The sequence below is a fragment of the Silene latifolia genome, chromosome 1 (genome assembly GCF_048544455.1).
Source record: "Silene latifolia isolate original U9 population chromosome 1, ASM4854445v1, whole genome shotgun sequence".
NCBI lineage: Eukaryota > Viridiplantae > Streptophyta > Magnoliopsida > Caryophyllales > Caryophyllaceae > Silene > Silene latifolia.
Genome location: NC_133526.1, coordinates 159849369 through 159861671, shown reverse-complemented (window position 1 = coordinate 159861671; position 12303 = coordinate 159849369). Strand labels below are relative to the sequence as shown.

The window sequence follows — 12303 nt, the reverse complement described above, 5'->3', positions numbered from 1 at the left end:
GCCTTACCAAGGACCACCCCGGCATATAAAGGTGCTACCATCTCGGTTGCCCGAGGTAATTAGATCAAATAAACAATAACAGAACATTTATTAATTAACTCTATCCTTTACAACATAAACCAACGTGAGAAAGATTACAACATATACAACTGGAAGAACTACTACACATGAGTGACAGCGACATCTAGTTCGATAGCGTGATGACTCGATCCCTTCCATGTCCCGCAAGCATCATGACAAACAACACCTGCTAAACAACTTGCTCACCATCCCCGAATGGATCACCACAATTTTCAAAACACAACACGGGGTCAGTTAACTGAGTATTTAAGATAAGTAAGGTATAAACACAGCTAACATAATTCAAACCAACTGTATAACCACTCTCCCAACTCCATCCGTTTCCATTAACCGACTACACACCAGAGTGTGTAGCTCTGCCAGATTACCCATCGCAACAGATAATCCTCACCGCTAGTGTGGGACCACAGCCTTGCCCACCTAAGCCCCGCTCATTGCAACGAGCCATAACCCATGTCCATTAATGTGCACATTCCCCTTTGTGACGGGAACCACAAGGGGCGAATCAAGAAGCCATTCCCGAAAATGACTCCACTCAGCCGAGGACGCACCTCGCAAACATAGACAAACAACAACAATTCCAACAACCAAGAAAGACAATGCCAACAACAATACTAATCATGCCAATACCCCAATAATCAATCTTAAATCAATTAAATAGGCAATTGGGTAGGGAAACCCTACCTTTACGCTATTCCATGAAAGTGCGTCCAACAAACAAGCCAAGCAGGACTCCATGATGAATCCTACAAGTAGCGACCATATCCTATTACTAGACTATTCAAGATCTACTGAAAGATAACAACCAAACACAAAGTCACCTTGAGATGCAGACCGATGCCGACAACGGCGACAACGCGACTCGATGACTTCATGCGTAAACCATCTCCCTTCTTGGTTTAGTGTCAAGGTCATGTGAGAAGAATAAGGTGATAAGAGAAGGTTAGGAGAGAGAGATATTAGGGTTAGAAAGAGAAAAGAACCGTCGAAAAAATAATTGGGTTTACGATTCCACGTTTTATAATAACACGTGGACTGACAAGGTACTCGGTCGAGTACGGACTTACAAAGCAGGGCGGTATTACCGTCTTCCTCCCTTAAAAAGGAATTTCGCCCCCGAAGTTCGTCCCACACTTTCCAACCCAACATGACAAGGCAACTCAAAGACTCACCTAATATATATGACGCATACCAGACTTTGTTATTATCATTACGCGATATGATTTGTCAACCACGAAGTCACTATACTATCACTATATGCAATTGTCAAACTATTTAGGAACAAAGTTGATATCGTAAATTAATTAAGTTATGAAGTGACGAATTAAAGATTCAAAAGTAAAATATAAAGAAATTTTTTTGCTGACTTTGCCATACCTTTTGCCGCGATGTTATCTACCCCTCTAAAAAGGAACTTCGTCCACAAAGTTCACTCTAACCAGAAAACGAGACTTACATATACGTAAGTACAACAATCATGGAACATATATCACTTTGCTTAACAATTAAGACACGCATGGGACATAAGTAAGACAAGAACCATATTCATGTTATTTAGAATTTAAAGTAACATGAAACATTAACAAAGAGAGGTGTACTACACACATCTTTAGCCAGTACGATAAGATTGTCATGCCACCATCTATACCAACTCATATATCGTTACCGTCTCAATTCAAACCAACCCAACGTACCGTCAACATATAGACCATATGCATTCCATCCGAGACTCATACCGATACTAGGACACCCAAGGATACATATATAATAAAACAAATAAAAAAGTTTATTGTACAACAAGCTTAAACAACCATGATTGCAACGTCCAGATACTCGGTCGAGTATCGAGGAGTACTCGATCGAGTACGCGAGACTCGGCTGAGTATCGGCTTGCTCGGCTGAATTTTGTAGACCACAATGTGACATTTCACACTCCACTTCTCATAACATGGAAAAAGGTGTACCTGTAAAATACGTTTCATGTCCACTACCCAAACAACTATCCCGGTCTCAAGGACCTTCAAAGTATGAACAAAATAAAATGGTTGTTGGCTTTATGGCCGATTATAATTATCCAAACAAATAAAAGAAAAGTACGATAAAAGTCTAACAAATATGCAACTACAAGTCCATAAAATAAAGGAGCTTAGATGCCCGCATCCTCATCCTTATCCTCTCCACCACCCGTGTCGGATGTCCCCGCGCCCTAATGAGCTCCAGATGAGTAGCCTCCACCACTGTTCCATCTCCTCGCCGCATCCAACTGGCTGCCGTAGTTGGCTCCCCACGGTCCTGCGAGGCAGCCATACTCGGTCTCCGTCAGTACTCTCCAAGAGTTGGGGTCCACTCCGTAACTATGGAACACCCCGGTGTCATTCCCGGGCCCTCTCCACCATACCGGTTGTGCCAACTCCTTCCCCTATACCCTGTTTGTAAGCCATCTCATGCATGTTTCGTAACACAAAGTTAGTAGAGATCTGCTTGGTCATCTCACTGACCTGCATCCTAGGGTCGTGGACGGTGGGGTAGGGCGAGTACTACGATGGATATAAGCTAGGTGTGGTATAGGAAGGCTCAGTCTCGGCCTCGACCTCTCTAGTCACTCTCCCTCTACGGTGCTCGCGAGGTAGGGGAACGGTCGCTTGTTTCTCCGAGGTAGTGATCGGCTCAGGCAAGTCTATGAGGATGGTGGGATCGATCAGGTAAAACTGAGGCTCTGGTCTAAGTTCTCCACTCCCCGGGTCATACTCCTATAGGTGGTTCACCACCGGTAGGTTCTCAGGATCGGGGAGTGCCATCCACTTAGTCCCCTTCACCCTCCAAGCCAAGGACCCGTCATCTAACCTCCTAAGCCACTTAATGTGGCACCAATATCTCTCATCCATAGTAGGGGCAATCTCATACAACCCAGTTCCCGACGCTGGTGGGGCCTCAAAATCAGTCAGTCTCTGAGCCAAGCGGGTCACTATAGCCCCATAAGTAAGGTAACTGTTCTTGGACCGTGCCATAAGAGCCAAGCTAGAGCACACAACTCTGGGAGCACTGTAGTAAAAGCGCTTTGCCCAACGAGGGTTGAGATAGGACACTAGGAGCATCACCTCATGAGTGTTCAACTTACTCACATCATCCCTACCAAATAGTAAACAGGTCATCATTCTCAAAAACATGCGGAGAGACACATGTTGGACATCGTTAATCAACATGGCACTCGAGCTTGGGACAGGTCTACCGGTAATATAGGGTAGATAGTGGGGTGCCTCACTGTTGGTCGCAACATCACTCAAGTATCCCTCATCCTTAGCCTCTAACCCAAGGTGGTCATTAAACTGATCGAGAGTCAGCTTATGGTCAGTGTTCATAAGGCGAAAGGTAACGGTTTTCTCATCTACCTCATAGACAAAAGAACTCAAAAACTCCAAGGTAAGAAACGGGTAAGACTTCTTTCGAAGATGATACAGCCGCTCTATTCCCAATATCTCAAATATGTGTGAGATATCCGACTCCACCCCCAAGGTCGTCAAAATATCGGGATCCACACAACGAGTTGGTCTCATAGTCCGACTCATCAAGGGCACAAAATCAACCCGCTGCTTAAAATCAGAAAAGATTACCGATGGATATTCGTCTATCGGAGCAACAAGAGGTTCTTGGCTCGGTTGGCCAAACTCCATGGCGGCATTAGCGCGAGTCCGCTTGTTGGCAGATGCTTTCGGTTTCGGCATGCTGCAAAAATTACCCTCTTAAGAATATCCTAGAAGCAATTTAATTGATAAAATCGAAACTTGGAAGCAAACCCTAAAAAAACTTTCGACATAAAATCGGTGATTTGGAGCATAAAACTTATCTTTTGCATGAATTAATTGATGATTAAGAGTAATTACTACCAAAATATCACCATAGAAGTACAACTCCTTGAATTACAAGAGTAAAATTTCAGATTTTGGGGCAAGTATTCCATTGATTTGATTAAAAGCAAAGAAAGTTGATTAATTGTATTACCTTAAGTCGGAGATTGATTAGATAGAGCAAGGCAAGAACAAATCCAAGAATAAGTTCAACCAAATCACCCAAGTTAGTTTTTGAGAGAGAAATGTTTTATGAGTGTTTGTGTATAAGTGAGTATAGCAGGCGGAAATTGGAGTTAAAAAGAATTATAGGGTTTCCGGAAAAAGCACGAGTTGTACCGCGAATTTGGGGTACTCGGCCGAGTTATGGAACTACTCGGCCGAGTAGTCTCTACTCGGTCGAGTATTTGGTCTACTCGGTCGTGTACTCAGAGATCAGTAGCTGGCTTAAATTGTCATTCTGAGTACTCGGCCGAATTGGGCTTACTCGGTCGAGTATCTTCTTTACTCGACGGAGTTCACCTGAACAGTGACGGAATTTGAAGATTCTAAGAGTATTTCCCTGTAAAACAGTAAACATTGTTCGGAGTCCCACTTAATCGGAGCTCGACACGCTCAGACCTTACCTATAACATACACCAGGCAACTTCCAGTTATGTACTCATAAAAATTCACTTACACAACACATGTTATACTTCACTTAAACCTTTTAGCAGAACGATTCATGTCACAAGAACATATATCGCACTCAACTTGATTATATTACCGATAGGACATAAGCATACACTATTTTTACTCCATCTCCGAGCATACATACACACTAACTCTACAAGCATATACTCCATCTAAGCACACACCATTGACCCAACCATTCACACTCCTTGTCGTTTTTTTCATGCTATAACATTACCGTCTTTCATCACCTCTTCCGTCATGTACCACTAGTCATAAAATTTTAGACCCACTACTCGGCTCATCCATACATGCATACACACGTCATTCTTATACTTGCAGTCCATCTATTTCAACCATTGACACGCACTCAGGGAAACACAAATTCCACCCCCCACACACACGCACACATGCGCGCGCGCGCGCACACACACACACACACACACACACACACACACACACACACACACACACACACACACACACACACACACACACACACACACACACACACACACACTTGCATAGATATACCCTTATATGTTTACCCCCTCGTTGTGGCTGGCTTAAGCATGATGGGGCCGGGATTCTGAGAAGAGGTCGCCTTCTCACCCAAAACCGACATAAGAGGGCTCCCAACACATATACACCAGGTTCATTTTAACTTGACACCCTACATTCAATTGGTTCAGGTTCCAAAATCTTCGCTCTGATACCACTTTGTAATATCCCTACATACAAAAATGCCTTACCAAGGACCACCCCGGCATATAAAGGTGCTACCATCTCGGTTGCCCGAGGTAATTAGATCAAATAAACAATAACAGAACATTTATTAATAAACTCTATCCTTTACAACATAAACCAATGTGAGAAAGATTACAACATATACAACTGGAAGAACTACTACACATGAGTGACAGCGACATCTAGTTCGATAGCGTGATGACTCGATCCCTTCCATGTCCCGCAAGCATCATGACAAACAACACCTGCTAAACCAACTGCTCACCATCCCCGAATGGATCACCACAATTTTGAAAACACAACACGGGGTCAGTTAACTGAGTAATTAAGATAAGTATGGTATAAACACAGCTAACACAATTCAAACCAACTGTATAACCACTCTCCCAACTCCATCCGTTTCCATTAACCGACTACACACCAGAGTGTGTAGCTCTGCCAGATTACCCATCGCAACAGATAATCCTCACCGCTAGTGTGGGACCGTAGCCTTGCCCACCTAAGCCCTGCTCATTGCAACGAGCCATAACCCATGTCCATTAATGTGCACATTCCCCTTTGTGACGGGAACCACAAGGGGCGAATCAAGAAGCCATTCCCGAAAATGACTCCACTCAGCCGAGGACGCACCTCGCAAACATAGACAAACAACAACAATTCCAACAACCAAGAAAGACAATGCCAACAACGATACTAATCATGCCAATACCACAATAATCCATCTTAAATCAATTAAACAGGCAACTGGGTAGGGAAACCCTACCTTTACGCTATTCCATGAAAGTGCGTCCAACAAACAAGCCAAGCAGGACTCCATGATGAATCCTACAAGTAGCGACCATATCCTATTACTAGACTATTCAAGATCTACTGAAAGATAACAACCAAACACAAAGTCACCTTGAGATGCAGACCGATGCTGACAACGGCGACAACGCGACTCGATGACTTCATGCGTAAACCATCTCCCTTCTTGGTTTAGTATCAAGGTCATGTGAGAAGAATGAGGTGATAAGAGAAGGTTGGGAGAGAGAGATTAGGGTTAGAAAGAGAAAGGAACCGTCGAAAAAATAATTGGGTTTACGATTCCACGTTTTATAATAACACGTGGACTGACAAGGTACTCGGTCGAGTACGCCACACTCGGTCGAGTATCTTAACTACTCGGCCGAGTGGCTCTAGCTAGGTTGAGTAACGAGTTACGTTGGACTACTAATCTCTCTCGTATCCCTTGCTAAGGTTCTCCTTTGATCAATAGGTCAGTCAAGGGATCCCTAAACATGGCGGGTATTACAAGAGGAGTGTCCATCCCTAAGGGGCCTCATTTATGGTTGGAGCGGAGTCCTTGTGATCCTGATGTTGCTGAAGTTTTACGTGCTCAAGGAGCCAAGGAGATCACACATTAAGAGAAGCAGATAGAGCCCATGAGAAATCCATCGCCCGAAAGCTATCATTGGGCTGGGGAAGAGGCCAGCCCATGTCTGAACTCCCAATGGTAACAGAGCATACCATCTTGGTCTGATCTTTCGGTTTAGCAAAATCTTTCCTCTTATTATGTTGCGGACTGGAACTATGTTCCACAACAGGAGGAGGCAGGTGAATATCCTTCTCTAAAATGGTATGATAAAACTCTTGATCTAACACAAGCGAAAAAACCCGGTATTGTAACATTGCGATATAAGAGGTTGGAAATTTAATTTGAGTTAATTTAGATTTAGTTAATTTTAATTAAGTTTAAAGTTTAAGTTAATTCATTTAATTTATTCTTAATTAAGTTAAAATTAGTTAATTTAATTTAATTAAATTTAAATTAAGTTAACTTTTGGCTCTGTTTTTTTGGGACTAAAAGTGTCTATACAGAACTCAATTAAAATAAATTCAACTTAATTGTCCTGAATTAAATTCGCTCTTAAATTAATTAAGATCTTTTTTTTTAGTATCCCACTATTAAAATTTCCAAAATGCTACTTAGAGGAAGTATTGAAAAGTACAACTGTAATAACATTGCTTTGGAAAATACAGCTTTAACAAATGCTAAAGCTTGTTCATTGTGTTAAGAGAAACTATTAAATTTAAGATTGACTGTACTAATTAAGTCATATGTGATATTATTCATTTGAAAATCATATATGCAATAAAGTTTGATAATAATTAATAAATTATCGTAAAATTCACCTGGTATCTATGAACTTTACCACTTTGGATATGGTACCCAATATTTTATGTTTGTGTACATAACACCTTTCATGTTGTATTTTCATGCACAACATGCCATTTTTATCGCTAAAAAAAAATTCTATTGAGCATTACTCCTAGACCAGAAATCAGAATCGACCAATTTTTTTTAAAATAATCATCTCTTCATAATCTACGATTTGATAAAAAACAAATTGTGGAATCGCGTTTTTTAAGGTTTTTTTTTCTTCGAAAATCTCAAATCAAACATAACTTCGATCTTAAATTTCCAAATGACCAATTTAATTTTTATCAAATTATAGATCTCGAAAAGTTAAAATCAATTTTTAGAAAAATAACCAATTTTGATTTATGGTTTACGAGTTATGCTCAATTGAAAATTTTAAGAACGATAAAAAGAGCAGGTGCTTGAAAATCAAATCTCAAGGGTACCATGTGCCAAACTTGAAAAGTTGGGTACCACGTGCAAAATGGCAAAGTTCAGGGGTACCACGTGAATTTTCCAATAAATTACTATTGTTTATGTAAAATAATGTGTTAAAACTGTATATAACTTAAATAATACTCCCTTTGTTCCCGTACAAATTCTCATTATAGACGGTGCATATCCGTCTATAGTTATAGACGGGTCAAATATCCACCCACTTTAAGCAAAACGGACAAAATGTCACCACTTTAACGCCAAATGTTACCAGTGTCATTTCCTAGCTACAACAGGTAGTTTATCACATGGAAATGGTACTTGTGATATTTGGCATTAAGGTGGTGAGCCCGTTTTGCTTAAAATGGATGGATAATTAGCCCATTTATAGTTATAAACAGATATTCCCTTCTATAATGAGACGCTTTGTTATTCCGGTCGTAGCTTTTAAAACCACAAATATGTGACATTCTTTTGAGTGTTGATAACTGCACGGTAATGGTTATTTAGTAAGTTTTCAATATAAACAATATGTGATTTAACAAAATGTGTACTGTGTAGGGAATTAATTGTGAAAGATATTGTATGTTTATAAGTTTTAACTAGTTTTGTACCCGCGAAAATCGCGGATTTGTTCTATTTATCCTATTTATTTGCTTTTGTTGACGTCCATCTTTAACTAAAATACAAAATATTTTTTTTATCGCGAATAAGCTATAAACCAAACATTTGTAAATATTTACTTCTTTTACATTATTTTTCATGATCATAGTAATATAGGTAAAAGTTTTAATTTGAATTTTATTTCCATATATTTTAATACATGTTAATATTATTCATGAATATTTTGTAGTCAACAATTTAATGTAGCTAATTTTATAACTATAAATGTTTGTTTAAAGTTTTTTACAAATTTGTTATTTTTATGTATTTATGATGTACGTCATAAATAATTAAGCTAAAAACGGTTGCGTCGTTAGGTCGATAAACAAAGCACTCCAAGATCGCGGTTACATATCTGATAGGTTTTTTTAAGAAAGTTAAATAGATACTATTAATTTAACTTTTCCTCAAAATCTATATTTTTTATCAAAAATATACATGTAAAATAGAGAATCTCGCTGATGATGAATGGTGATGCTTTGTAAGCCAACTAAAAGAGTAAAAAATATGTTTTCGTTTTTCACATTTAGATCCAAACATGTTATCTCCACTTTTTAATAGCCTCCTCACAATCAATAATCTGCAAATTGAGATAGTTAAAATTAAAATAAAATTAAAATTAAATAAGCATCATCTTAATTACAAAACTAACTATACAACTTATTAAACGTTTAAAATTTTAAAATCTTAAAAGTTAGAAATATGGAGTACTTTTAAGAAGACTGGGAACGCTTGAATTACATGCACATATACACCTTATTTTTCACTTTTTCGCAAGTGTGCTAATTACAATATTTAAGATGGTTTTAAAATAAATCAAAATTAACAATATGAGAAATTGAGAAGCTTTATAATCCAAGTTATTGGATTTTTCATTTACCACATATAAGACCTTTTAGCTACTATCTTTATTACTAATGAGGAATTATATGGATAAATTTTACGATTTAAATTTTAAATAATGAGAGTAAATTCTTAATTTATTTTTGTAATTTAGTACATGATCTTATGGTTTCCACTAAAAAATATTATTAGTAGCTTTATCATCCAAATTATTAGACTTTTTATTTACTACATATAAGACCTTTTAACTACTATCTCTATGGTTAATGAAGAGTTAGATGGATAAATTGTACGATTTAAATGATGAGAGTAAATTGTTAATTAATTTTTATAATTTAAATCATGATCGGTATTATGATTTCCATAAAAAAATATTAGTAAATCTTATGAAGAATTTTAATAAATAAGTCTGATGTAGCCTTAATATTAACCAATATAAAAATGATAAGTGAATTAAAATTAGATGTTTTAAGTAGCCTTTTAACTATATTGTATTTTTTTTTTTACAAAAACAGAGTTATAAAAAAAAACAATTTACTAAGATCCTCTAAATTCGAATTAAAAACTAAAAATATTTTGTTTTTATATCAAGTGAGACAATTACGTACCAAATAAGTTTTAATATCATTAGAACATGGTTCAAGGACGGATATCAAGTTTTTGTTCAACTAAATCCTTCTGTTGCCTGCATATTTCCCATGTAGTTTTTTTTTTTTTTAACACACTATGTTAATATTATGAGAAGACAAAGGAAGCATCACCTACAAAATAGAATAAGAAACAAACATACATTTAACGATAATTCAATTAATCTTATAAGAGGGTTTACATAAAGATAGTATAAAATAAATCTACCACAAAGCGATATTGGTGAATAAATTACAAAAAACTGTGCATTTACAATAAGCTTATATAAATTACACAAACAAAACTCGTAGAACATACCTTATGTATAACGTAATTAACTGCACAATCCAACTTTGCAATAATAAGAAAATTGTACCATTCCATCTGCAAAAATAAATCAAGGTGAGAAATACAAATTGACATTAATAAAAGTTATTTAAACAATACCAAATAAAACACAAATCTTATGTATGATATAACTTTATTTTTTTCACAAATGCAAATGATTAATAAAAATTATATGCAATGGAAAGTTTCAATAACATATGAATATGCCAAAAGGTTAGAAAAAGAGGGTGAAAACTAAAAGTGCTTATTTTAAAGACTTTACTTATATTAACTTAGCATCAAATAAGGAGTTAAATTTTAGGGGGAGAAATGAATCATCAAAAAGGAAAAGGAAGAGTTAAAGAGAAAATGAAGAGTTAGAGATGAATAAGGGGTCATAAACGTGATAATAAGTATTCTATCTTAATTCTATGAATGAATATTATTAATTAGTCACATATTATCAAATGAAAGTTTCTTAGTGATTCTACGTTGTCGCATGTCTTATACATATGCTTAAGGTAGCCTTTTTTATATTATTGTATAGATATGACATGTAGATTATGATAGGTAATTTAGCACGCCTTTACGTTAGATATATAGACTTTGTATTTAGATTATAGAATTATTGATTTTACATACATAAATATGGAGCAAGGAGAAATGTAAGGTAAAAGGTTTGCATGAGAGTGGTTTATAAATTATCTTATGAAACTAAAATAAGACATATAGTTGATGGTTGATAGTTTGGCTTACTTTTTAATTATATTTATAGATTATTATTATTATTAAATCCAGTTTGCATGAGAGTGATTTAAAAATTATCCTATGAAATTAAAATTATCTAAATTTAGTTTTTTACCATTAATTATGAGAGTAACTTTTAAATGTGGAATTGATAATTTTTTTTTCATGTGTACTAGTATGCTAGTATTTCCACGTGGACTATATTTTGTCACGTCACAATTAATTGTTGTCATGTCACATTTGTCTACGTGGCGTTTAATGTCTAACTTTTTAATAATATTTATTGATGCGCCTTCAAATATTATTATGACGATGATATATGAAATTTTTGTTTTTAGACTTAGAAATGTAGAGGATAGAGCTATGAATTTTCTCATTTTTAACGTAAGCCTTATTGTTTGTTTGCCATTCTAGCTCTTGGACATTGAGCTCAGAAGATTGTATGATAAAGTGAAATCCATTCATGATGAGATGTTCTACCTACGTGAAAGGTGAGATATTAAAGATAATTACTTCGTTAATTTAAAGGTTTCAACTTTATAATTAAAAATATATTGACTTGAATTTGTTTTCTGCAATTATTTCAGGGAAGCAGAGATGCAAAAATTAAATCGTTCAACTAAATCAAATATGGCAATTTTTAGCTTATTTTCAATCTTAATTGTCGTATTTGTAGCTGCATTGCAACTTTGTTATCTCAAAGAGTATTTTATAAGGAAAAAAGTCTTATAATTTTTACTTCTATTGTATAAACAATTCTAGAAATAGTGATCTTCTATACTATTGTTAATGAAGTAAAAGTAGTGATTACGTTCTTAGCTTCATTGACTTGTGAAATTAAGTTTTGTAGATTTTATTTGCAGTAATTAACCTCCTTAGTTTTAGTCAAAAATAAAGTTAACGCCTTTCTAAAAATCCTAGCCTCCATCAATTATATGGGGGTTTCCATCGATCATCAATCGATGGTAAGCCCCAAAATTATTTTATTTTTCAACCAATAGTATGCAAATCTAGCTTCTATTCAATAATAGTCTCCCTTTTGGTGAAATCCGTTTTTCCGTCCCTTATTTCAGTGTTTTTCCATTTATTCATGGGTTTAGTCTTATGTATTGTACGGGGAATAAACTAATTTGA

At 36.2% G+C, this 12303-nt stretch overlaps 1 protein-coding gene across 1 annotated transcript in view; it reads left to right on the top strand.

Moving 5' to 3' along the window:
• Nucleotides 1-11901, top strand: part of LOC141607610 (transmembrane emp24 domain-containing protein p24delta9-like) — a 36048-nt gene extending 24147 nt beyond the window's left edge. The window contains exons 3-4 of the mRNA XM_074426975.1: nucleotides 11584-11660; nucleotides 11757-11901. Of these exons, the coding sequence (XP_074283076.1) occupies nucleotides 11584-11660; nucleotides 11757-11901 (222 nt within the window). The remainder of the gene's footprint in view (nucleotides 1-11583; nucleotides 11661-11756) is intronic.
• Nucleotides 11902-12303: the final 402 nt, after the last annotated feature.